The 24,353-nt window shown below is 54.3% G+C and overlaps 2 protein-coding genes across 6 annotated transcripts; both read left to right on the forward strand.

Annotated features, from left to right (window-relative positions):
* The first annotated feature begins 196 nt into the window (after positions 1-196).
* LOC115599539 (G protein-coupled receptor kinase 5-like) lies at positions 197-7,649 on the forward strand. Of its 4 annotated transcripts, none has more exons than XM_030464030.1 (16): positions 197-317; positions 3,282-3,377; positions 3,517-3,656; positions 4,163-4,240; positions 4,551-4,651; positions 4,747-4,839; positions 4,934-4,997; positions 5,091-5,231; positions 5,315-5,505; positions 5,583-5,620; positions 5,808-5,897; positions 5,997-6,205; positions 6,304-6,441; positions 6,525-6,677; positions 6,756-6,887; positions 7,003-7,649. In XM_030464030.1, exons 1-16 carry the CDS (start codon positions 266-268, stop codon positions 7,099-7,101), a joined length of 1,815 nt encoding a protein of 604 aa, XP_030319890.1. In that variant the 5' UTR covers positions 197-265; the 3' UTR covers positions 7,102-7,649. The 4 variants fall into 4 exon arrangements, with proteins under 4 accessions (XP_030319890.1, XP_030319891.1, XP_030319892.1 ...); XM_030464031.1 differs by having other exon boundaries at positions 6,540-6,677; XM_030464032.1 differs by having other exon boundaries at positions 3,517-3,629.
* A 712-nt stretch (positions 7,650-8,361) lies between these two features.
* On the forward strand, positions 8,362-15,443 carry STAR (steroidogenic acute regulatory protein). Of its 2 annotated transcripts, none has more exons than XM_030464053.1 (8): positions 8,362-8,433; positions 8,834-9,127; positions 11,578-11,691; positions 11,893-12,020; positions 12,106-12,264; positions 13,424-13,608; positions 14,752-14,845; positions 14,929-15,443. In XM_030464053.1, the coding sequence occupies exons 2-8, from the start codon at positions 8,965-8,967 to the stop codon at positions 15,034-15,036; spliced, it is 951 nt and encodes a 316-aa protein (XP_030319913.1). In that variant the 5' UTR covers positions 8,362-8,433; positions 8,834-8,964; the 3' UTR covers positions 15,037-15,443. The 2 variants fall into 2 exon arrangements, with proteins under 2 accessions (XP_030319913.1, XP_008499663.1); XM_008501441.2 differs by lacking the exon at positions 8,362-8,433 and adding an exon at positions 11,014-11,156 and having other exon boundaries at positions 9,044-9,127.
* Positions 15,444-24,353: the final 8,910 nt, after the last annotated feature.

Genomic DNA, 24,353 nt, shown 5'->3' on the forward strand with positions numbered 1-24,353 from the left:
TACGGCCCGAACCCTTTGGGGCTGGGGGGGATCCCCAAAGGGGGGTGGGCGCTCCCCTTTGGTGGGGCTCGGTGCTGCCTCTTACATAATCCCGTGACGCAAGGGGGCGGCCCGTGACGTCACGGCGGTGACGCACTCCCGGAGGCGGCCGGTTGCGGCGGGAGGTGCCCGAACCGCCCCGCGCCGCCGGGCCGGGGCAGCAGCGGGGGATGGTGTGCGGGAAGGGGGGGCTGCACCGCCGCCAGCCCCCCCCTTGCCCCGCACCATGGAGCTGGAGAACATCGTGGCCAACACCGTCCTGCTGAAGGCCCGCGAAGGTACCGCGTCCCCCCGCCCCGGTCCCGGGCGGTATCGTGGACCCTGTCGCCATCCCGGTCCCGTTCCCACGCCGCATCCTGGCTCCCCCAAACACCCCCTGCACCCCACTCCCATTGGGAACCCTCGGTTGGGGCCACCCCACGCGCCCCCGGGACCTCGCCGTCCGGGGTGGGCTCATCCCGGTTGGCATCACGGAGCCCCCCGAGGGGACAGCAGTCCCGGCGCTGCGGGACACGTCTGTCTGTCTGTCCGTCCGTCCGTCCCTCCGTCCCACGACCCGTGGGCACGGGGCAGGGCACTACAAAAGTGCTGTAGGTGCCGTTTCCCTCAGCAGTTTGTGTGTCGAGACCCCCTGGGTGCAGGGGGTGGGTGGGCCAAGGGCTGCTCTGTCCGTCTGTCCGTTTGTCCGTCCGTTCCCGCCCGCAGGACGCGTCCGGACTCTCCGGAGCAAAACTTTCCTGGTGCTGGGAGGGTTCGGTGCAGGCCTGAGCCGAATGCCCGGAAAAGCCCAGCCCGGCCGGGGGAGCTGGGGGGCTCCTGGGGCTCTGGGTGCCCTGGTTTGAGGCAGGGGGAGGCTTTGGGGGGGTCTGTGCCCCCCTACAGCGGGGCTTGGCACGGGCTCCCGGGGCGTGTGGGCACCTTTGTTTGTTTTTGGTTTCCTTTGGAAAACCGGCACCCTCCTCACCGAACCTTTGTGACCGAAAAGTAAACGGCCCCAAGAGCCACCGGGCGAGGTGGGGCACCTTGGAGGCCATCCCGTGGGTTTGGGGTTTGTTTTGTTTTTTTTTAAATCTCCCACTTCTAAAGTTTCCCTTGACCCTCGTTGAGGTCGCTGCTGGGGACTCCGAGGGAAGGGTTTGTGTGCAGGGGGCTGGAGAGGTTCCCTTGCTGGGAGGCTGAGGTTTGGCACTGGGAGCAACCCAGTGGTGTCCTGGCTCGGGGCTGGACCCTCCTTCTGTCCCATGGGATGCCCTATGGCCACCCATGGGAGTGGGGACCTCATCCAGACTGGAGAAGAGGCTTTTGGCCTGGGGAATGAGCGGGACTCGGCCTCCACGAGTGCCCAAGGGGTTAATATCCGTGTGGGAGAGGTGCCGGGAGCCGGGAAGTGGAGCGGGACGAGGTCCCTCCCAGGTGGCCACTTCCCTCCCAGGTGGGGTGGGGACAACCAGAGCCACCCCAGTGGAAGCTGAGACCCCATTGGGGGTCCTCATGCTTGGGTGTCAGGGGCTGGCATCGTGCTGGAAGTTATGGGGGGCTGAGTGAGGTCCAGCCCTGGCACAGCCATCACTGCTGTTGGGGGGCTCTGTGGTTTTGGGGGTCCCTGAGCTGCTGCTGCCCCCCAGGAGGATCCTGCTCAGGGGAGGGGTCCCTCATGGCCCTTCCTGCTGCTCAGTCAGGGGCTTTGTCCCCTAGAGGTGACTGCAGGGGGGGCTTGCAGGACTCCCTGGGTGACCTTCATGCCCAGCTCTGAGCTCTCAGGGGAGCTCTGGTGTCCCCGAGGGCTTCCAAAGCTCCGGGACCAGAGGGCGGAAGCATCCGGGACACAAACCCTGGAGTGTGGTGGCACGGAGGAGATAACCAGCAGTGAGTAAAGCTTTATGGCTCCTGGGGCAGACAGGTCCACGCCTCACCGGGCATCGGTGCCATCTCCCCACACCGTGGCTGGTGACAAGGGACACTGAGGGACACGGGGAGACCCACTCCTGCCTGCCACGGGGCTGTCATTGCCAGCAGCAGTGATATCTCCATCTCTGGACAGAGCAGAAAGTTGCTGGGCTAGGGTGGGAGAGGCAGTGCTGGGGAGGGACTGAGATGTGTTTTGCTCTCCTGAGCACACTCCAGCTGGAGGAGTGTGTCCTGCTTTGAGCCCACCCCCCCTTTGCCCTTTGGGGGTCTTGGGATGGCTCTGCCACAGGTGGGTTTTGGTGCAGTTTCACCCAGGGATGCCCTGGGAAGGTGGTGCTCTTCCTTGGGTGCAGGTGATGAGCATTAATATGTTTTTATTATCAGGGAAAACAAGTTGAAATTTGGAAGGAGAGCAGTGAAGTGTTGGGGGGTGCCTGTGGGGTCCCTGGAGGGAATCCCTGTGAGGTCGGGGCTGCCCGTGTTGGGTGGTCCTTGGGGCAGGCAGAGATGGGTCCTTTGCTGCTCACCCTGGGGGGCTTCAGCTTCTCTTCTGAGTGCTCAGGACCCTGTGCTGCCAGTGCCAGGGTGAGCAGGGTGCTGGGGTAAATAGGGTGCTGGGGGGATCCGTGGCCTCCTGGCTGGCGTGGGGCTGTTCCTGCTGGAGGAAGTGAGCTGATGACTGCAGGAAGCTCTGCCGGGCTGGAGCCCAGCACCGTGGCCTCCAGCACCGTGGTGTCCCGTGGGCTCTCCTCGGCGTCACCCGGGCCAGCAGGCTTGGCTGGCCACCAGCTGGGAGCTGTGGTGGTGTTGGGTCCCTGTAGGGATAACCACGAGTCAAGTGTCTGCCCAGGAGGAGTGTGGGGCCACCCCTCTGCCCCCTCCTCATCTCTAGGGGGGTCTCAGGAGGCAGAGGCTGGGGTCCTGGCTGGCAGGATGAGTGGCTTGGAGGTGGGGATTAGGAAGCCAGATGTTTAGGGGAGGGAGCAGTGCAAGGCCATGGTGGTGTTTGGGGGGGGAAAGCTACACCCACAGGCTCGGCTGCCCCCACCACTTGGTGATGCTGGGGGGTGGAGGGGTCCCATCCCCATCCCCACTGGAGCTATATCCAGGCAGGGATCCCCACGGTTGCTGGGGACAAGGGGATCCTTCCAGGGTGTCTTTTCCTACAGGGCTTTAGAGTTGCCCAAAACCCCAGTGCTGGGGGTCAACATGTGGATGATGGGTGGTGGTGGGATGGGGGGGGGAACCCCCGAAACGGGGCTGGGCAGGTTCTGCTTCCCCATTGCCCCATCCCGGGCTGGTGTGACCTCTCTCTCCCTCTCCCCCTGCTGCAGGAGGTGGCGGCAAGAGGAAAGGCAGGAGCAAGAAGTGGAGGGAGATCCTGCGGTTCCCCCACATCAGCCAATGCCAGGAGCTGCGGAAGGGCTTGGGTGAGCCCGGGGAGGGCACCGGGAAGCGGCCCCGGGAAGCGGCTCCGCGCTGGGGCCAGGGGGAGCTGTGCTCAAGAGGCAGCGTGTCCCAGGGCTGTCCCGGAGGTCCCAGGGCATGTCCCCCCCCTTCCCTTTGCAGAGCAGGATTACGGCAGCCTGTGCCAGAGGCAGCCCCTCGGCCGCCTGCTCTTCCGGCAGTTCTGCCAAACGCGCCCGGAGCTCCTGCGCTGCATCCGCTTCCTGGACGCCGTGGTGAGGGATCCCCGGGCTGAGACGGGGGTGCGATGGGGACCTTGTCCCGGGACGGGGATGCCGTGGGAGGGGGTGTCTGGTTTGGGTCCCCAGCCGGGTTTGCAGCGGGTACCCCCAAGTGGGCTGTGGGGGAGGCAGGGACCACCCCACCCCTGTTTCTCACGGGATGGGACTCTGCATCCCAGCAAAATGCAGCTGGGAACCCATCAGTGCCTGCTGCCAGGTTTAGCTTGGAACTGGGAGAGCTCAGTGCTGGCAGTTGGGAAACACCAGCCTTGGAAAACCAGGGCTGCACAATGGGGCTTTCCTGGGGGTCTTTAGGGTATGCAGGGACCCCACAGCCTGGGGGGGACATGGGCTGGTACAATTGCCCCTGCCTGTGCTCCTCCAGCTCTTGCAGGATGTTTCTTTTCCCCATTTTTTATAACTTTTAATAACTCAGCAGAGGTGTGGGGGGGGCTCAGTGGGGGGCAGAGGGCAGAGCCCTGCTGGTGCCCCTGCCTGCAGCACCCTCCTCTCCCCACACACCTTAGGGGGACTACGAGCTCTCCCCGGATGAGAAGAGGAAGGAGATGGGGGAGGAGATCATCCGGCAGTTCCTCCAGCAGGAGGTGAGTCCTGGGGGGCTTTACCACCCCCCATCACCCCCCCCAGGGCTAGAGCAGGGTGGGACAAGAATGGGATGGGGGCAGGGGGTCCCTCACTGGCTACTGAGCTGTTTCCCTGCTCTGTGGTTATCCTGGTGGTCCCTGTGCCAAGCAGGGCTGGGGGGTGGGATGCAGGGGTGGGATGCAGGGGTGGGATGCGGGTGGGATGTGGGTGGGATGCAGGGGTGGGATGTAGGTGGGATGCAGGGGTGGGATGCGGGTGGGATGCAGAGGTGGGACATGGGGGTGATGCTCCCTCTGCTCCCCCTGGCAGTCCCCAGATTTCCTGCCTGAGCTTGGCCAGCCCCACGCCAGCCGCTTCCTGCAGGACCTGCAGCAGGGCCCCTGCAAGGATCTCTTCAGCAGCTGCTTGCAGTGAGTGTTCTGCCTGGGGAAGGGCATCGGGGAGTTTGTGGGTGCCTGGGGTGGGGGGGCTGCAGGGGATGCCCACCCTCCTCTCTGCCCCCCAGGCCCCTCCATGAGTACCTGAGTGGGGAGCCCTTTGCTGACTACCGGGACAGCATGTATTTCGATCGGTTCCTGCAGTGGAAGTACTTGGAGAGGTGAGGGAGGGGGTCTGGGAGGGGGTCTCCAGGGGATTTTGGGGGGGTGGGGGGTGTCTGGCTGGTCTGATGTGTCCCTGGGCTGTGTTTCCAGGCAGTCTGTCACCAAGGACACGTTTCGGCAGTACCGGATCCTGGGCAAGGGTGGTTTTGGAGAGGTATGGTTGTGGGGAGAGGAGGGGGGCAATGGTGGGTTTGGGGAGGGGGGGATCACCCCACTGCCATCTCCCCTCTTCACCCTCCCCCTCCAGGTGTGTGCCTGCCAGGTGAGAGCCACGGGGAAGATGTACGCCTGTAAGAAGCTGGAGAAGAAGCGGATCAAGAAGCGGAAAGGGGAGGCCATGGCCCTGAATGAGAAGCAGATCCTGGAGAAGGTCAACAGCCGCTTCGTGGTGTGTGCTGGGGGGTCCCGGGGAGGGGGTGCTGGGGGGGGGGAGGTTTGGGGCTGGTGCTGATGTGTGTGGGGGGTGTGCAGGTGAGCCTGGCCTATGCCTACGAGACGAAGGATGCGCTCTGCCTGGTGCTGACCATGATGAACGGGGGGGACCTCAAGTTCCACATCTACAACATGGGCAACCCCGGCTTCGAGGACGAGCGCGTGGTCTTCTACGCGGCCGAGATCTGCTGTGGGCTCCAGCACCTCCACCAGGAGGGCATCGTCTACAGGTGAGAGGGGTGAGGGGGTCAGGGAGAGGGGGCTGGATGAGCTCCCCCCTCCCTGCTGAGCCCCTCTGTCCTTGCAGGGACCTGAAGCCGGAGAACATCCTGCTGGATGATGATGGTGAGGAGGGAGCGGGTCAGGCTCTGCCCCTGGCTTTGGGGATGGGTCCGTGTCTGCTGGGTGGGGGCTCTGGCTGAGTTTTGGGAATTTAAGGGCAGGGATTTAAGGTGGCCCTTCCCTGGGATGCTGCTCTCCGTGCAGGGGCACCTTCCCTGGGGTGATGCCCTCAACCCCCTCCCTGCCCCAGGCCACATCAGGATCTCTGACCTGGGCTTGGCCATCAAGATCCCCGAGGGTGAGACCATCCGTGGCCGTGTGGGCACCGTCGGCTACATGGGTGAGCAGGGGGGATGGGGGCTGCACCGGGTGGACTGGCCCGGCCCGGGGGAGGGTCCTGTCCCCCGGGCACTGATGGGTCTGGGGCGGTGCCTCGCAGCCCCGGAGGTGATCAACAACGAGCGGTACAGCTTCAGCCCTGACTGGTGGGGTCTGGGCTGCCTGGTGTACGAGATGATCGAGGGGCAGTCGCCCTTCCGTGCCCGCAAGGAACGGGTGAAGAGGGAGGAGGTGGAGAAGAGGGTGCAGGAGGAGCAGGAGCCCTACTCGGACAAGTTCAGTGAGGATGCTCGGGCCATCTGCCAGATGGTGAGCTGAGGAGGGACTGGGTCTCCCTGAGGAGAGTCGGGGGGGGGCACCAGGATGGCTTTGTCACCACTGTTGTGACCACTTGTCCCCCTCCCCAGCTCCTGGCCAAGGACCCCAAGCAGCGTTTGGGCTGTGGGGCCGAGGGGGCAGCTGAGGTGAAGAGCCACCCTTTCTTCAGAACCATCAACTTCAAACGCCTGGAGGCTGGCATCATGACCCCCTCCTTCGTGCCAGACGTGAGGACAGGGCAGGGCTGGGCACTCATGGGGGGGTGGGGGGTGGGAGGTGAGCCCTGATCTCCCCCCCCCACCTCCAACAGCTCTGCCTCCCACAGCCCCGGGCAGTTTATTGCAAGGATGTTCTGGACATTGAGCAGTTCTCCACGGTGAAAGGGGTCAACCTGGACCAGACAGACAACGATTTCTACGCCAAGTTCGCCACCGGCAGCGTCTCCATCCCTTGGCAGAACGAGGTATGGGGGGGTCCTGCCCTGCTGCACAACCCCTGGGGGCTGCCCCTGCACACCCCTGGCTGACCCGAACCCCTCCAGATGATTGAGACCGAGTGCTTCAAGGACCTCAACGTGTTTGGACCCAGCGGAACCCGCTCCCCAGACCTGGACTGGCAGCAGCTGCCCGAGCCCCCAAAGCGCAGCCTTCTGCAGAGGCTCTTCCGACGCCAGGTAAGAGGTGGGGGTTATTGGGGTGGTTTTTGTTTGTTTTTTGATTTTTTTGGGGGGTTGGGGAGGATGCTTCAAGCCCCCCCTGGCTCACCATCTGTCTGTCTGTCCCTCACAGCCAACTGACTGCACCCCTGGCACCACCATCCACCCCCTGCACCCGACCACCGTCAACTCCCACCCACCCACAGCCAACTCTGCCCCGGATCCCTCCTGACCCCTTCTACCCTCCCAGGAGGGGGGGTCGGGCAGCCCCCAGCCCCCCCTGTGCCCTCTCAGGGTTATCCCAGACTGGGGCCAGGGTCTCTGGGGATGCTGGTGCAGATGGATGTGGATGATGAGCCTGGCAGCTCCCTGGTCCCCTTTCCCCCAGCCCCACCGAGTGTTCAGCCTGTTCTTGGGGGGGGGGAGAGGGGGTCCTGCTGTGGGACCAACCCCCTTACACCCCCCTGGCTGCTGCCAGGGGAAGGGGCCAGGGCAGGGACCTGTTTTTGCTGTGTTTGCACCCATTATCTTATCACTGCTCGGTGTCTGACCTCTGCAGGCACGGGGGGGGCTGTGGCTTTATCTCTGCTCTCCAAATAGAAACAAAAGCAGCCTTGGAGTGGGGGTGTCCCGACCCCCCTGATCCCACTGCGGGGTCCTCACGGGGGGAGGGATGAGGCCACCCCAACAGAGCCCCCCACCGAGGGGGTACACAGCCTCTCCCCTCTTGCTCCAGCCAGCACGAGGTGATTTGGGCTCAGAAAAGGGAATTTTTTCCAAAATGGCTGAAGTGGGATGGGGGGAGGGGGAGGAAAGGTAGGGGGGGTTCCCTCTGCCCCTCAGGACAGCTCAGGGCAGTTTTGGGGGGCTGGTGCTGGGGGGCACAGTGTTTGTGAGGGGCTGCAATGGGGGGGTGGGTGTGCAGGGGGCTGGGGGGATCGTGCTGCAGGTGTCTGGACCCCCCCCTAGACCCCCCCGGTGCTGGGTGGCCCCTGTGAATCTCTGCTTCCAATGCCTCTGGTTTACATTTGACTCAGTTTTTGTACATTTGTGAACAGTTGTCAGTATTTGTACGTCGGGCACCTGGATGTACATTTTTAAGCTAAAAAGCTGCCAATGGAGCTGCCTGGTGACTTGACGTGGAAGTGTGGGGGGAGTTTTGTTTTGGGGGGGGAGGGGGAGATTTTTTTGCCTGTTTTGCCTCCCCCAGCATATTCTCTCCCCCTTGCACCCCATGGGATGTGGGTGGGAGGGTGCTGGGTGCCCATCCCTGGGGGGGGGATGTGGTGCATTCCTGGCTGTCCCCTCGCTGGCAGGGGGGACCACACATCCCCCCAGCACCCCCAGCTTGGGGGGGCTCCACTGTCCGGATCTGCTGTGTCCCCTCCTGCCCTCTGCCTGAGGTAAGTGCTGAGACCCCAGACCCACCCCTGGGGCCAACCGTCTGCTGCTCCCATCCCAGAGCTGCTGTCCCCTCTCCTCCAGCTCCATGGGCACATCCCTGGTGACAGCGAGGGACCCCGAGGGACCCCCTGAGGAGATGCTGAGGTCACATCAGGAGCTGGTGAGGGTTCAGGGTGGGGGGTCCCCAATTAATCAAACCCTCCTGAGGGTCCTGGGGGCTTTTTTGGTGCAGCATCCTGCAGGGTGTGACTGTCCCTATGTCCCCTCTGAGGGGCACAGAGGGGCTCAGTCCCCCATCCCCCAGCTCTGCCCTGGGGCTGTTTTGCTTCTTCTCACCAATGTCCTTGTGCTGAGACCTTGTGCCCAGCACCAGCTGCTCCCTCTGGGATAACAACTGCCTGGATCCCAGCCTGGATCCCAGCCGGGGCTCTGGCTGCTCTGTTCCCCGGGCAGGGGGGCTGTGGGGACCCCCATGCTGAGGGGGTCTCCCCAGGTACCACGGATTTGTTGCTTGGTGTTGGGAGCTCCAGGAAATCTGGAATTTCATATTCTCCCCCCAGGTGCAGGTGTTGATGAAGCCCATCCCTGGGGTCCCGGGAATCACATGGGGAGGGAGCTGCAGCACCCGTTGCCCAGCTGAAATTTCCCAGCAAAGGTTCAGGAAGGAGATGGCAGAGCTGCCGGGTGCCCCATGGTCCCACCAGCACCTCCGTCTGCTGGCCCACGAGCTGGAGATGTCTCCTCTGGAGTGGGAATTCCAGGTGTCTCCGGGAAGTTTCCTCTTGGTGTGATGGAGAGAAGCAGCCCCAGCCTCGGAAAAGCCCCCCCAGGAGCAGCAGAACCATCCCTGGATGGTGAGAAAAACCCAAATGGTCTCTCGGGGGTCTCGGGGGGGAGGTGAGGGGCTCCCCAGGGCTGAGCTGCTGGTGGAGCTGACCTCTCCCTTGGCCAAGTTGTTGCAACAACAGGGAGGAAGGTCATGTTCCCTGCAGGAGGAGCGGGGCTGACGTCAAAGGAAGCAGCTGGTGATTCACGGGCTCCTGGGAGCGGGGCCGTAACTCATCCCAGAAATGTCATTTCATCCTTGAGCCTTATCACTGCTCCCCCATGTCCCCCCACAGCTCCCCCATGTCCCACCACAGCTCCCCCATGTCCCACCACAGCTCCCCCGTGTCCCATCACTGCTCCCCCATGTGTGTCCCCCCACTGCTCCCCCCCGTCCCCCCACAGCTCCTCCATGTCCCACCACATTTCCCCCATGTCCCCCCACTGCTCCTCCTTGTCCCACCACTGCTCCCCCCTGTCCCACCACAGCTCCCCCATGTCCCATCACTGCTCCCCCGTGTGTGTCCCATCACTGCTCCCCTGTGTATGTCCCCCCACAGCTCCCCCGTGTCCCATCACTGCTCCCCCATGTGTGTCCCCCCACTGCTCCCCCATGTCCCATCACTGCTCCTCCCTGTCCCACCACAGCTCCACCATGTCCCATCACTGCTCCCCCGTGTATGTCCTCCCCGTGCTCCCCCATTTGTCCCCCCACTGCTTCCCCATGTCCCCCCACTGCTCCGCCGTGTGTCTCCCCACTGCTGTCCCATTTGTCCCCCCACTGCTCCCCCCTCTCCCACCACTGCTCCCCCATGTTCCACCACATCTCCCCTGTGTCCCCCCACTGCCCCCCCATGTTCCATCACTGCCCCCCATGTTCCACCACATCTCCCCTGTGTCCCCCCACTGCCCCCCCATGTCCCATCACTGCTCCCCTGTGTCCCATCTCTGCTCCCCCCTGTCCCATCACTGCTCCCCTGTGTGTGTGTCCTCACTGCTCCCCCATGTCCCACCACATCTCCCCCATGTCCCACCAGTGCTCTCCCATGTGTGTCCCCCCACTGACCCCCAAGTTCCATCACTGCTCCCTCGTGTCCCATCACGGCTCCCCTCTGTCCCACCACCACCATCAGCCCCTGGGGGAGGTTTGGGGGGGCTGCTTCTCGCTCCCAGCCCTGGGGGGTGCAGGGGCTTTAAAGCAGGGTGTGAAGGGTATGGCATGGGCTGGAGGAATGGCTGTGTGAGGGGGGGGGCTCAGACACCCCTGCCCACCCTCTGGGTGGGATTAAGCTACCCATGGGTGTTTAGGGGGGCGGGGGGAGTCCTGCTCTGCCCTGAGGGGTTGTGCACTGGGGGTTTATTGTGTGAGCAGAGTGAGGGCTCTGCCCCAGGCTCTGATCCTCCCAGGGTGGGTGGGCAGAGCTTATCTTTGGATCTTGTCTGGTGTTGGGGGGGGGTTTGGGCTGAGCCTGGCCCCGGATTATTCTGCCTGGTTGTGCTGGGAGATGGTGGGGGCTGTGGTTACCTCTTGCTACCCATTTTTACCTGTCAGTATCCCTTATCAGAACTGGTTATCTGCTGCCCACTCCTCTCCCATACCAGAACTGGTTATTTGCCGCCCCCCCCTCTCCCATACCAGAACTGGTTGTTGCCCATCATTACCCCCAACTCCTCCGTGCCGTGGACCCCGGGTCCCTCTGTGCCGGGTTCGTTCCCTGGCACATGGATCACCCGCAGCCCCCCTCTGTTAGCGGGGTGGGGGGCTGTCCCTCGGTCCCCTGCCCTCTCTGCCCGTGTCCCCCCGGGCTGGCAGGGACCCCCCCGCCCCGACAGATGCGCTCGGAGCCCGGTCTGGCCTTGGCCCCTCCCCGCCTGTCGGTTCTTATCTCCCGGCTGACGAACCCGCATCCTTCAGGCCCCGTACTTAAGGGCGGGCTCCCCGCGGAGCTCCGCAGAACCGCTCCTGGCGCAGGGACCGCCCGGGCTCCGCCGCGATGCTGCCCGCCACCTCCAAGCTCTGCGCTGCCATCTCCTACCGGCACCTCCGCAACATGACGGGTGAGGGGACAGGGACAGGGACAACCTCCCCACCCATCCCGGGGATGCTCTCCCCAACCAAGGGGCTTCTTGGGTTTTCTCTTTTAGCGTTTCCCACTTTTCTGCCTTTTCTGTAGCTAGAGGTGATTGGGGGTTGTGTTCTGCTCCCCTTGCCCACCACCCTTCTCCAGCACCCCTGGGGTTGCTCCTCGGGGGTTTTCTGACTGTTGTCTGCTCCCTGGAGGAGTTTTTTTCGGGGGGCAGCTTCTGTCCCAGCACAGTGACAGGCAGCTGATCCCTGTGCTTTAGGGACCTCGGTGCCAGGCTCAGGTAAAAGGAGGCAAGCAAGGAGTTTTGTGTGGTTAAACTGGAAAAAAAAGACAGAACAGCGAAGCCCCTGACACCCCGTGGAGGTGGTGGGTGACACGTTCTCCTTCCCCAGGTCTGAGAAGACAAGCTGCTGTGGCCATCAGCCAGGAGCTGAGCAGACTCGCCTGCCACAGCACCGGACCCAGCACCTGGATCCACCAGGTCCGCAGGAGAAGCTCCCTGCTCAGTAAGTGACTTCAGGGGGAGATCTGCTCGAGGGTCACCTCTGTGTTTGCTGGACTAAGGGTGGCAGTGGTGGGGCTGGACCTGACTTCCCCATCCCCTGGAGAAGTGTGTTTGATGTGGGTAAAGCTCTCCTGGCGTTCGGGTGCGTTAGGGTTGTGCCCTGTCCTTAATCCCACTCCTGCTTTGTTCTCCTCCTCTGCAGGCTCCAGGCTGGAGGAGAAGCCCTTCAGTGAGATGGAAATGTCCTACATCAAGCAAGGGGAGGAAGCCCTCCAGAAATCTCTCAGCATCCTCGAGGACCGGGAGGGCTGGAAGACAGAGACAGTGGTGGTGGGTGCTGTGCTGTGCAGCGAGCTGACACAGACCTCCAGTAAAGCTCCGTGGTGTTAACCCTGCCCTTCCTTCCCCTCTCCAGAATAACGGGGACAAAGTGCTGAGCAAGGTGCTCCCAGATGTGGGGAAGGTGTTCCGGCTGGAGGTGGTGGTGGACCAGCCCCTGGACAGGGTGTATGGGGAGCTGGTGGACAAGATGGAGCAGATGGGAGACTGGAATCCCAGCGTCAAAGAGGTCAAGGTAGGACACACACACACACACAGATACCTGGTGTTGGAGCAAAGAATCCATCACAGGGATTTCCTCACCTGTTCTTTGGGAATGGAGGAGACAGATTTAATCCTGGCCTCTCCCTGCTGCAGACTCAGAGTTTGCTCTGCAATAGAACTGAGTCTGGAGCAGCTTGTCTGCCTCTGGCTCTCTCAGAAACATAGAATCCTAGAAGTGGCTGGGTTGGAAGGGAGCTCAGAGCTCATCAAGTCCAACCCTTGATCCACTCCCCCCGTGGTTCCCAGCCCATGGCACTCAGTGCCACATCCAGGCTCTTTGGAAAGATCTCCAGACACGGAGAATCCACTCCTTCCCTGGGCAGCCCATTCCAATGCCTGATCACCCTCTCCAGAAAGAAATTCTTTCTCATCTCCAACCTAAACCTCCCCTGGCACAACTTGAGACCCTGCCCTCTTGTCTTGCTGAGAGTTGCCTGGGAAAAGAGCCCAACCCCCCCTGGCTCCAACCTCCTTTCAGGGAGTTGCAGAGAGTGATGAGGTCTCCCCTGAGCCTCCTCTTCTCCAGCCTCAACACCCCCAGCTCCCTCAGCCCTTCCTCACAGCAATTCTGCTGGATCCCTTCACAGCCTCCTTGCTCTTCTCTGCACCTGCTCCAGCACCTCAAGCTCCTTCCTGAACTTCCTGAGGGGCCCAGAACTGGACACAGGACTCAAGCTGTGGCCTCCCCAGAGCTGAGCACAGGGGCAGAATCCCTTCCCTGGACCTGCTGGCCACGCTCTTCCTGAGCCAGCCCAGGATACCCTTGGCCTTCTTGGCCACCTGGGCACACTGCTGGCTCCTCTTCAGCTTCCTGGCAATAATAAATGCTGCGAAGTAGCTGGCCAGGTCTGTTGTTCAATTTGTGCTGGTACTGGAGGAGAAATAGTGCAGTGCCCAGTGTGCAGGGATGAACATTTTGCTGTGCCTCAGCTTGTCTGGAATAAGAGAAAAACCTTCCCCTACCCAGGAGCTGCAAACTGATGCTCTGCATTGTGGGGTGAAGCAGATATTTGCAGTTTAGTCCCTCTAAACACTAGGAGCATGTATTGGAACCTTTGGTTTTGTTTTTTTTTTAGCTGTGTTTGCAGTTAAGTGCTCCAAATTAACCTTTTTAATTCTGAACTGCCCAGATCCTCCAGAAGATTGGAAAGGACACAGTGATCACCCACGAGAAAGCTGCTGCTACCCCTGGGAACATCGTTGGACCCCGGGACTTTGTGAGCGTCCGCTGCTCCAAGAGACGTGGATCCACCTGTGTCCTGGCTGGCATGGCCACGAAGTATGGAGCAATGCCTGAGCAGGAAGGGTTTATAAGGTAAAACACTTTCTGCATGCACTTCCAAGGCCTGGAAGGACTTGGATTCCCAAGCAAGCTTTTAGGATGGGCTCTGCTTAGGTTTGCCTCAGGTAGCTGCTGGGAAAGCCCTGAATTCACAGTTTTTGTTTGAGCATGGCTGTGATTTTTGAGCTCTGAGTGATGAGGATTGGATTGACTGCTAAGGAAGCCCTTTGCCTACAAGAAAGGTGGGGAGGGACTTTTTAGGCTGTCAGGCAGGGGTAGGACATGGGGGAATGGATTCAAACTAGAGGAGGGGAGATGGAGATTGGATGTTAGGAAGTTCTTCCCCATGAGGGTGCTGAGACCTTGGCACAGGTTGCCCAGAGAGAGGTTGGAAGCCCCATCCATCCCTGGAAGTTTTGAAGGGACAGGGCTCTGAGCATCCTGAGCTGGTGGGAGGTGTCCCTGCCCATGGCAGGGGGGTGGAACTGGGTGAGCTTAAAGGTCCCTTCCAACCCTGACACTTCTGTGATTCTGGACGTGCAGTTTTTTGAGCATGGCTTTAATTTCTGAGCTCTGGGGTTTGGTTAATGGCTCAGGAATTTCACCTCAAGTCCTGTGTCCAGTTCTGGGCCCCTCAGGAAGTTCAGGAAGGAGCTTGAGGTGCTGGAGCAGGTGCAGAGAAGAGCAAGGAGGCTGTGAAGGGATCCAGCAGAATTGCTGTGAGGAAGGGCTGAGGGAGCTGGGGGTGTTGAGGCTGGAGAAGAGGAGGCTCAGGGGAGACCTCATCACTCTCTGCAACTCCCTGAAAGGAGGTTGGAGCCAGGGGGGGTTGGGCTCTTTTCCCAGGCAACTCTCAGCAAGACAAGAGGGCAGGGTCTCAAGTTGTGCCAGGGGAGGTTTAGGTTGGAGATGAGAAAGAATTTCTTTCTGGAGAGGGTGATCAGGCATTGGAATGGGCTGCCCAGGGAAGGAGTGGATTCTCCGTGTCTGGAGATCTTTCCAAAGAGCCTGGATGTGGCACTGAGTGCCATGGGCTGGGAACCACGGGGGGAGTGGATCAAGGGTTGGACTTGATGAGCTCTGAGCTCCCTTCCAACCCAGCCACTTCTAGGATTCTATGATTTTTGAAGCTCAAATGTTGCTCTCTAGCACGTGTCCTTCTCCTCTCTCTCCCAGAGCTGAGAATGGTCCCACCTGCATGGTCCTGCGCCCTCTGGCCGGCAGCCCCGCTCAGACCAAGCTCACCTGGCTGCTCAGCATCGACCTGAAGGTGAGGTCTGCAGGCAGAGAGCTTCACAGGAGCTGTGTTCCAGGCAAGTTCCACTCACAGGCCACCTCTGTTCCTCTCCCCAGGGCTGGCTGCCAAAGAGCATCATCAACCAGGTCCTCTCCCAGACACAAGTTGACTTCGCCAACCACCTGCGGGAGCGCCTGGCAGGGCCGGTGGCTCGGAGCTGCTGACAGCACAGACACTGGGGTCACCAATGCTCCCTGCAGGGGATCTTGTCCTGGGGTGAGTCAGGCACAGCCAGGACCTTCTCCTAGTCAGCACCACTAATTAACGTCGCTCTGTTCCTTGGAATTAATTAGTTAGGGGCCAGCACGTGCTCGTTGTGCGGATGCAGGATGGAAGAGTTTGAGGTTAAGTCCCACGCTGGCCACACTGAGCACATGCAGTGACCTCACTAACAGACTCCAGATTATTTATTAATTAATGTTTTTAACTTTTATTCATTTGAACTAATTAGTTGAGACGCTGCAGGGGTCCATACATGTTTATTGTATGGATGCAGGACTTAAAAAACTGAGGTTAAATCCTACACTGGCTGCACTGAGTCTGTGCAGAGCCAGCCCAGCACCTGCAACCCAATTAGTTCAAGTGAATAAGTTTAATTAACTAGTAGAGTGTACTAGTAAAGGCCTTGGCTTAATCAGATACCTAGTTAGGTATCAGAAATCCTGAACACTGGACTCAGAAAACCAACGTGTGCTCAGTGTGGCCAATGGAGAACTTAACCTCTAATTTTAACCTCCAATTTTAACCTTTAATTTTATTCCCTTCCTTCCCCTGAAATGGCAAACGTAGAACTGCACCTCCAGGTTTATTCCCCTCTCCCTGCCAGTGGAGCAGCTCTAATTTATTTTTCCTCTACAGACCCCCAGTGTCAGGTTATTTATTCACTTTGCAACGCTGGTCACTGAGGTGCTTGGAGTTTAAATCTGACCAGGACAACTTCAAAGCATTTATTTTAAACCTTGTTTTCCAGTTTTGTGGGGAAACAAATAAAAAAAAAATAAAAATAAAAAGCAGTTTGGATTGCAGCCCACGTGTCAGTCTCAGGTGCTGTAAATCAACAACACAACCTGCTCCTGGGTGGATGCTCTTGGGTACAAACTTGAGCACAGGCAGCAGATCCACCCCAAGACCAGCCCAGGAAGCAGGAACTCAGCACCACCCTCGCTCCTTCAGTCAGCAACAAGCCCAGGAGGTACTGAACCCTCCCAGAGATGCCCCAAAGCAGCAGGAGATGGACAGAGCTGCACCCACTGACTCCATGGGAGAGGAGGTACCAACCACACAGACACCTGCCCTGCCCCCAGCTTGCTGGGAGTGCTGTGGTCCTCGGGAATAATAATAATAATAATAATAATAATAATAATAATAATAATAATAATAATAATAATAATAATAATAATAATAATAATAAACCAAACCAGGACTGGACATAACCACTGTGTCCTTGTTGTTGAGGATGTGCCACAACCTCCTTGAGTTGTGGATCCCAGGGGGGGCTTCTTCTCCCAGCAACTTCTGTTGGGAATAAGAATAATAAAATAATAATAGTAATAGTAATAATAGTAATAGTAGTAATAATAATAATAATAATAATAATAAAACCAAACCTGGACTGGACATAACCACTGTGTCCTTGTTGTTGGGGCTGTGCCACCACCTCCTTGAGTGATGGATCCCAGGGGGGGCTTCTTCCCCCAGCACCTTCTGTTGGGAATAAGAATAATAAAATAATAATAATAATAACAACAACAACCCCCAAACCTGGACTGGACATAACCACTGTGTCCTTGTCGTTGAGGCTGTGCCACCACCTCCTTGAGTGATGGATCCTGGAGGGGGCTTCTTCTCCCAGCAACTTCTATTGGGAATAATAATATTAATTATTAATATTAATACTAATACTAATAATAATAAAATAAAACCAAACCTGGACTGGACATAACCACTGTGTCCTTGTTGCTGAGGCTGTGCCACAACCTCCTTGAGTTCTGGATCCCAGGGGAGGCTTCTTCCTCCAGCAACTTCTGTTGGGAATAATAATAATAAAGTAATAATAGTAATAGTAATAATAGTAATAGTAGTAGTAGTAATAATAATAATAATAATAATAATAATAATAATAATAATAATAATAATAATAATAAAACCCCAAACCTAGACTGGACATAACCACTGTGTCCTTGTTGTTGGGGCTGTGCCACCACCTCCTTGAGTTGTGGATCCCAGGGGAGTGCTCTTCCCCCAGCACCTTCTGTTGGGAATAACAAAATAATAATAATAGTAATAATAATACTGATACTAATACTAATACTAATACTAATAATAATAAAAAAACCAAACCTGGACTGGACATAACCACTGTGTCCTTGTCGTTGAGGCTGTGCCACCACCTCCTTGAGTGATGGATCCTGGGGGGTCTTCTTCTCCCAGCAACTTCTATTGGGAATAATAATATTAATATTGATATTAATATTAAGACTACTATTATTATTATTATTATTATTAATAATAATAAAATAAACCCAAACCTGGACTGGACATAACCACTGTGTCCTTGTTGTTGAGGCTATGCCACAACCTCCTTGAGTGATGGATCCCAGGGGGGGCTTCTTCCCCCAGCACCTTCTGTTGGGAATAAGGATAATATAATAATAATAATAATAATAATAATAATAATAATAATAAAAACCCAAACCTGGACTGGACATAACCACTGTGTCCTTGTTGTTGGGGCTGTGCCACCACCTCCTTGTGTGATGGATCCCAGGGGGGGCTTCTTCCCCCAGCACCTTCTGTTGGGAATAAGAATAATAAAATAATAATAATAACAACAACAACAACAACAACAACAACAATAATAATAATAATAATAATAATAATAATAATAATAATAGTAAAACCAAACCTGGACTGGACACTGTGTCTTTGCTTGAGGCTGTGCCACCACCTCCTTGAGTGATGGATCCCAGGGGGGGGGCTTCTTCTCCCAGCACCTTCTGTTGGGAATAAGAATATAATAATAATAATAATAATAATAATAATAATAATAATAATAATAATAATAATAATAATACCTGGCCTGGTCATAACCACTGTGTCCTTGCTGCTGAGGCTGTGTCACCACCTCCTTGAGTTTTGGCTCCAGGGGGGCTCTTCCCCCAGCACCTTCTGCCTGCAGGTGGAGCAGGGGCTGTGCCGGGCTGTGCCCATCTCTCTCAGGGGCAGGGCACAAGGGCAGTGACCTCCCCTCAGGAACTGCAAAATGGCACTAAAATTGGGGGTTTTTTCCCCTCCTTCCACTGTTTCCAGGAGGAAAAAGAAATTACCAAAAATTCATCCCCTTTATGGCTATGTCCTGGTTTGGGCCAGGATAAAGGTGATTTTCTGTCTTGTACTTTTGCTTTAGCTCAGTCTCTTGTAAGTAGTTGCACTTGCTGAAATGAACAGCAAGTTCCTCAGACAGGTGTGTGCTCTAGGACTGATAACACTTGATGTTTAGAGTTACTGCTAGAGACTGGTGTGCAGAGCCAAGGACACTGCTCAGCTCTGAGGGAAACATTTACCCTCCAGGAGGATAAAGAGGTCCCACCTGAGCCCTGCTTTGGGAGGAACAGACAAGAGAGATGCCAGAACTGACCAAACCAGAGGATTCCATCCCATACACGTCACACTCAGTATAAATTTGAGGCATCACGAGGGTCAAGCCAGACTTCTAGATTTCTGGATTTCCAGATTTCCTGATTTCCTGCTTCCCTTCCTTCACCTGGCATCCTGGGAGGATTCCATCCCTTCCTCTGCCTGTGCTCCTGATCCATCCCAGCCCATAGCTGTGTGTTCCTGCCTCCAGTTCCCAACTGCTGCCGACTCCAGGATTCCAGCCTGGACTTTCCCAGAGCTGCCCTGCAGCCTCGGGGGTGACGTGAGAGTTACTGGGGGCAAGGGGGGAGGAACATGGGATCCATTTTCCTGTGTATTTGTATAGATTTAGTAATTTCTCCTATTTCTCATTCCTGTTTCATTAAAGTTGTGCAGTTTAGTTCCCAACCCATCAGTCTCTCTCCCTTATTCTCTCTCCTTTCTTTATCAAGGAGCAGAGAGAGATGAATAGAGAGCGTCTGTCACTTGGTTTAATGGCTGGGACAGTGTTAGAATCATAGAATCATAGAATTAGCCGGGTTGGAAGGGACCTCAGAGATCATCTAGTCCAACCCTTGACCCACCGGAGCAGTTGCTAGACCATGGCACTGAGTGCCACATCCAGTCTGTTTTTAAATGTCTCCAGGGACGGAGAATCCACCACCTCACCGGGCAGTCCATTCCATAGCCTGATCACCCTCTCCGTGAAGAAATTCTTTCTAATATCTAACCTAAACCTCCCCTGGCACAACTTAAGACTGTGTCCTCTTGTCTTGTTGAAGGTCGTCTGTGAAAAGAGTCCAGTTCCCACCTCGCTACAGCCTCCTTTCAGGGAGTTGTAGACAGCAATGAGGTCTCCCCTGAGCCTCCTCTTCTCCAGGCTGAACAGCCCCAGCTCTCTCAGCCTCTCCTCATAGGGCCTGTGCTCCAGTCCCTTCACCAGCCTGGTTGCCCTCCTTTGGACCTGTTCCAGGACCTCTACATCCTTCTTAAACTGAGGGGCCCAGAACTGGACACAGGACTCAAGCTGTGGCCTCCTCACCAGGGGCAGAATCCCCTCCCTGGACCTCTTGGCCACACTCTTCCTCATCCAGGATGCCCTTGGGATTCTTGGCCACACTGCTGGCTCATGGTCACCTTCCTGTCACCCCAAACTCCCAGGTCCCTTTCTGCCACTCTGGAGCTCCCCATGGGGTTGCTGTGGCCAAAATTCAGGACCTGGCACTTGGAATGTTGAACCTGGCTCCAACCTCCTTTCAGGGAGTTGCAGAGAGTGATGAGGTCTCCCCTGAGCCTCCTCTTCTCCAGCCTCAACACCCCCAGCTCCCTCAGCCCTTCCTCACAAGCAATTCTGCTGGATCCCTTCACAGCCTCCTTGCTCTTCTCTGCACCTGCTCCAGCACCTCCAAGCTCCTTCCTGAACTTCCTGAGCTGAGGGGCCCAGAACTGGACACAGGACTCAAGCTGTGCCTCCCCAGAGCTGAGCACAGGGGCAGAATCCCTTCCTGGACCTGCTGGCCACGCTCTTCCTGAGCCAGCCCAGGATGCCATTGGCCTTCTTGCCACCTGGGCACACTGCTGCCTCCTCTTCAGCTTCCTGGCAATCCAGACTCCCAGCTCCCTTTCTGCCACTCTGTGCCCAGCCTGGAGCTCCCCATGGGGTTGTTGTTAAACCCTGACAGGCTAAGAGGCTGACACAGGGAGTGTGTAATCTGGTTTTAAATCTGGTTTATAATCTGGTTTATATCTGGTTTTGTAATCTGGAACAAGAAAGCATCTCCTATTAACTCAAGTTTTTTTTTTGGGGGGTATTTAAAGGTTTTTTTCTTTTTCCTCCTCAGTCTTTGTGCCTGGACAGTGTGGAAATCAGCACAGAATCTCAGTGTCTCTTGTTTCAGTATTGGTTTTGCTTCAGTTCTGTGAGGCTGTCACAAAGTGGAGGCAAAAAAAGGTTCTGTTTTGCTCCCTGGGTGGATGATGGAAATATGGCCCAGGGTTTCTAGAAAGCTGTGGGTGGGTGTTTAGGGTTAGGTGAGGAAAAGAAAATAAAGTAAAATAAAGTAAAGTAAAATAAAATAAAATAATACAGTAAAATAAAATAAAGTAAAACAGAATAAAATAAAGTAAAATAAAGTAAATAACATAAAACAAAATAAAGTAAAATAAAATACAGTAAATAAAATAAAATAAATAAATAAAATAAAGTAAAATAAAGTAAAATAAAGTAAAATAAAGTAAAATAAAATAAAATAAAATAAAGTAAAATAAAATAAAATACATAAATAAAAATAAAATAAAAATAAAAAATAAAATAAAGTAAATAGAATAAAATAAAGTAAAATAAAGTAAATAAAATAAACAAGTAAAATAAAGTAAATAAAGTAAAATAAAATAAAGTAAAATAAAACAAAATAAAATAAAGTAAAATAAAAAATAAAGTAAAATAGAATAAATAAAGTAAAATAAAGTAAATAAAATAAAACAAAATAAATAAAGTAAATAAAGTAAATAAAGTAAAATAAAATAAAGTAAAATAGAATAAATAAATAAAATAAAATAAAATAAATAAAATAAAATAAACCAAAATAAACCAAACCTTTTGCATTTCTTCAGGCTTCTCCCCATCCCCTCCTCCCTGCAGGACCCCAGGTTTTTGCCCCCCACAATAAACACTGGGACACCCCCTCACCTCACCCTGTGCCCCCCACCCAGCACCCCTGTCCTGGCAGCAGCCCCCACCCAGGCTAGGAATGAGGGGGGGATCCCCCTATTTTAGGTCTTCCTGCTTTTATTTTAATTTTAATTTTTTTAATTATTTTTAAATTTTTTATTTTATTTTATTTTTGTCCCGTGGCTTTTTTGGGGTGCAGGAGCTGTGTCCCCAGGGAAGGAATCCCAGCCTGCAGAACCTGTTCCTCTCCCTGCCCCCAGGGATGTAAATATGGATGTGGAAAACCCTCAATTACATCAGCTCCCAAATTAATTAAAACATCAGCTCCCAGGGAACGGGGAACCCGGGGCAACAGATGGGGGTGGGGACCTGGGGGGGGCTGAGCTGATCCCTCTCTTTTGGGGGATGAGGGACCCACAGCTGGACCCCCCCCAACAGCTGGACCCCCATCCACAGCTAGATCCCACCCCACAGCTGGATCCCACCCCACAGCTTGGATCCCACCACAGCTGGACACCCCCACAGCTGGATCACCCCACAGCTGGATCCCACCCCACAGCTGGACCTCCCCCACAGCTGACCCCCCCCCCCCCCCACCCAACAGCTGGACCCCCCCACATCTTAGATCCCACCCAACATCTGGATCCCACTCCCCCCACAGCTGTGTCTCCTCCACAGCTGGACCCCCCACACACACACACACAGCTGGAACCCTCCACAGCTGGACCCCACCCCATAGCTGGACGCCCCCACACACGCAGCTGGAACCTCCACACAGCTGCATCCTACCCCAAGCTAGATCCCACCACAGCTGGACGCCCCACACACAGCTGGACCCACCTACCCACAGCTGGATCCCCCTACAGTTGGACCCCCCACAGCTGGATCCCACCCCACAGCTGGATCCCACCCCACAGCTGGACGCCCCCCTCCCCACAGCTGGAACCCTCCACACAGCTGCATCCCACCCCACAGCTGGACACCCCCCCACACACAGCTGGACCCACCCCACAGCTGGATACCTCCCCACAGCTGGATCCCACCCTCCCCACAGCTGGATCCCACTCCCCCACAGCTGGATCCCCCCCTCACAGCTGGACCCCCCCACAGCTAGATCTCACCCACAGCTGGACCCCCCCCACTGCTGGACCCCCCCCACAGCTGGGCTCCACTTCCCTGCCTCAGTTTCCCTGCCAGCCAAGGGGAGGTTTTAAAGCCGGGGGGGTTGGGGGGGGCACCCCGAGAATTCCAGGCTTTGGGTGGGGGTTTGGGGTGTCCTGGGGTACCGAGCACCCCAGGAAGGACCCTGAGCCCCCTCTGCTCGGGGAATGGGGGGGGGGGGGGAAGCAGTTTGGGTTTTTCCCCCCCCCGAGTGCTCCGCGGGGCCCTGGCTCCGGTTCGGCTGCGGGTCCGAGCGGGTTCGGTTCACACCCGGTGCGGGTTTCGCAGCAGAACCAACAGGTCCGGTCGGTGCCGGCACACCGGGCGGAGCCTGCGGAACTCCCACCCTCAGCTCCCCCCGCACCCCAAAGTACCGCGGGGCGCGGGGAATAACCCCGGGACCCCCCCGAGCATCGGAAAAGACCGCCTGGAAACCCAACTGGAACCTCTGGCATCGGGCAGGGGGCTGGAACTCCTGAACCTGCTGAATGGAAATGGAAATATAAAAATAAAATAAAAATAAAAATAAAATAAATATAAATATAAAAATAAAAATAAAATATAAAAATAGAAAATATAAAATAAATATAAAATATAAAATGTAAAAAATAAAAATGTAAAAATAAAAATATAAAATAATATAAAATATAAGTATATAAAAACATAAAACCATAAAAATATAAAATATAAAATAAAAATATACAAATAAAAATATAAGAATAAAAATAAAAAATAAAATAGAAAAATTTAAAAACATAAAAATATAAAAAAAAAAAACAGAAAAGCATAAAACATAAACATAAAAATATAATATATAAAATTTAAAAATTAAAAATATGAAAAATAAAATTAAAATATAAAAATATAAAATATAAAATAAGTATGAATATAAAATATAAATATAAAAATATAAAATAGAAATATAAAAATATAAAGTATGAAAAGTAATCTATAAAATATAAAATATAAAAAATATAAAAAATTAAAAATATAAAAAGATAAAAATTAAAAATATAATATTATAAAAAATTAAAAATATAAAAAGATATAAGATTAAATTAAAAATATAATAATATAAATATAGACTACAAAATGTAAAAATATAAGATATAGAATATAAATGTAAATTTAAAATCTAAAATCTAAAATGTTAAATGTAAATTATAAAATATAATAATAAAAATAAAAATATAACAATTTAAATATAGAAATATAATATAGAAATATAAATATACAAATAATATAAAAATATAAAAAATAAAAATATAAAAATAAAAATAAAAATAAAAATACAAAAATATGAATATAAAATATAAGAAATATAAAATATAAAATAGAAATATAAAAATAAAATATAAAAATATGAATATAAAAATATAAGAAATATAAAATATAAAAATACAAAATATAAAAAATATAAACCATAAAAATATAAATATAAACCAGAATTACCGTTCCAAGCCCTGACTGTCCTCACCGGGGAATCGTTTCCTCTCGTGTCCAACCGGACTCTCCCCCGGAGCTCCCCGTGCCGCTGCCCCTCTGCTGTCCCGGGACTCCTTGGGATCGGGGAGTTCCCGTCTGCTCTGCAGCCTTTTAGGTACCGGAGCATTGTAATAAGGTCTCTCCCGAAGCGTTGTCTTCTAACAGATAAGAAGTAAATAATTAGGTATATAAATACAAAATTAATAGTTAAAAATAACAAAATATAAAATTAATAAATAGAAAAAAATAAAAATAAAATACAAATTTAAATTAAATATATTAAATAATAAATTAAATATATAAAATTAATATATAAATTAAAAAAATATAAACCCAACTGTTTTGGTGCGGAGGGCGCTAAAACCCCGACCCCCTCACCCACCCACTCGCGAAGTGGGTCCCTCGGGGGAGCCGTCGTTGCCCTTTTAAGAGCCGTTGCCCGTTTAAACGGGTTGGTGGGGTCCGTTCCGCGCATGCGCAGAACTCGGGCTCCCCCATTCAAGCTTTTCCCTTCGGTTCCGTCCACTT

The sequence above is a fragment of the Calypte anna genome, chromosome 22, assembly GCF_003957555.1.
Source record: "Calypte anna isolate BGI_N300 chromosome 22, bCalAnn1_v1.p, whole genome shotgun sequence".
In the NCBI taxonomy this organism is placed as follows: Eukaryota; Metazoa; Chordata; class Aves; order Apodiformes; family Trochilidae; genus Calypte; species Calypte anna.

Bases quoted from the DNA above. Each gene is read 5' to 3' on its own strand.
- STAR (XM_030464053.1), top strand. From the start codon at position 8,965: ATGGTCCCACCAGCACCTCCGTCTGCTGGCCCACGAGCTGGAGATGTC. The intron at 9,128-11,577 runs GTGAGAAAAACC...CTCCTTCCCCAG, and splicing joins AGCAGAACCATCCCTGGATG to GTCTGAGAAGACAAGCTGCT. The intron at 12,265-13,423 runs GTAGGACACACA...TGAACTGCCCAG, and splicing joins CCAGCGTCAAAGAGGTCAAG to ATCCTCCAGAAGATTGGAAA.
- LOC115599539 (XM_030464030.1), top strand. From the start codon at position 266: ATGGAGCTGGAGAACATCGTGGCCAACACCGTCCTGCTGAAGGCCCGC. The intron at 4,241-4,550 runs GTGAGTCCTGGG...TCCCCCTGGCAG, and splicing joins GGCAGTTCCTCCAGCAGGAG to TCCCCAGATTTCCTGCCTGA. The intron at 6,888-7,002 runs GTAAGAGGTGGG...TGTCCCTCACAG, and splicing joins AGAGGCTCTTCCGACGCCAG to CCAACTGACTGCACCCCTGG.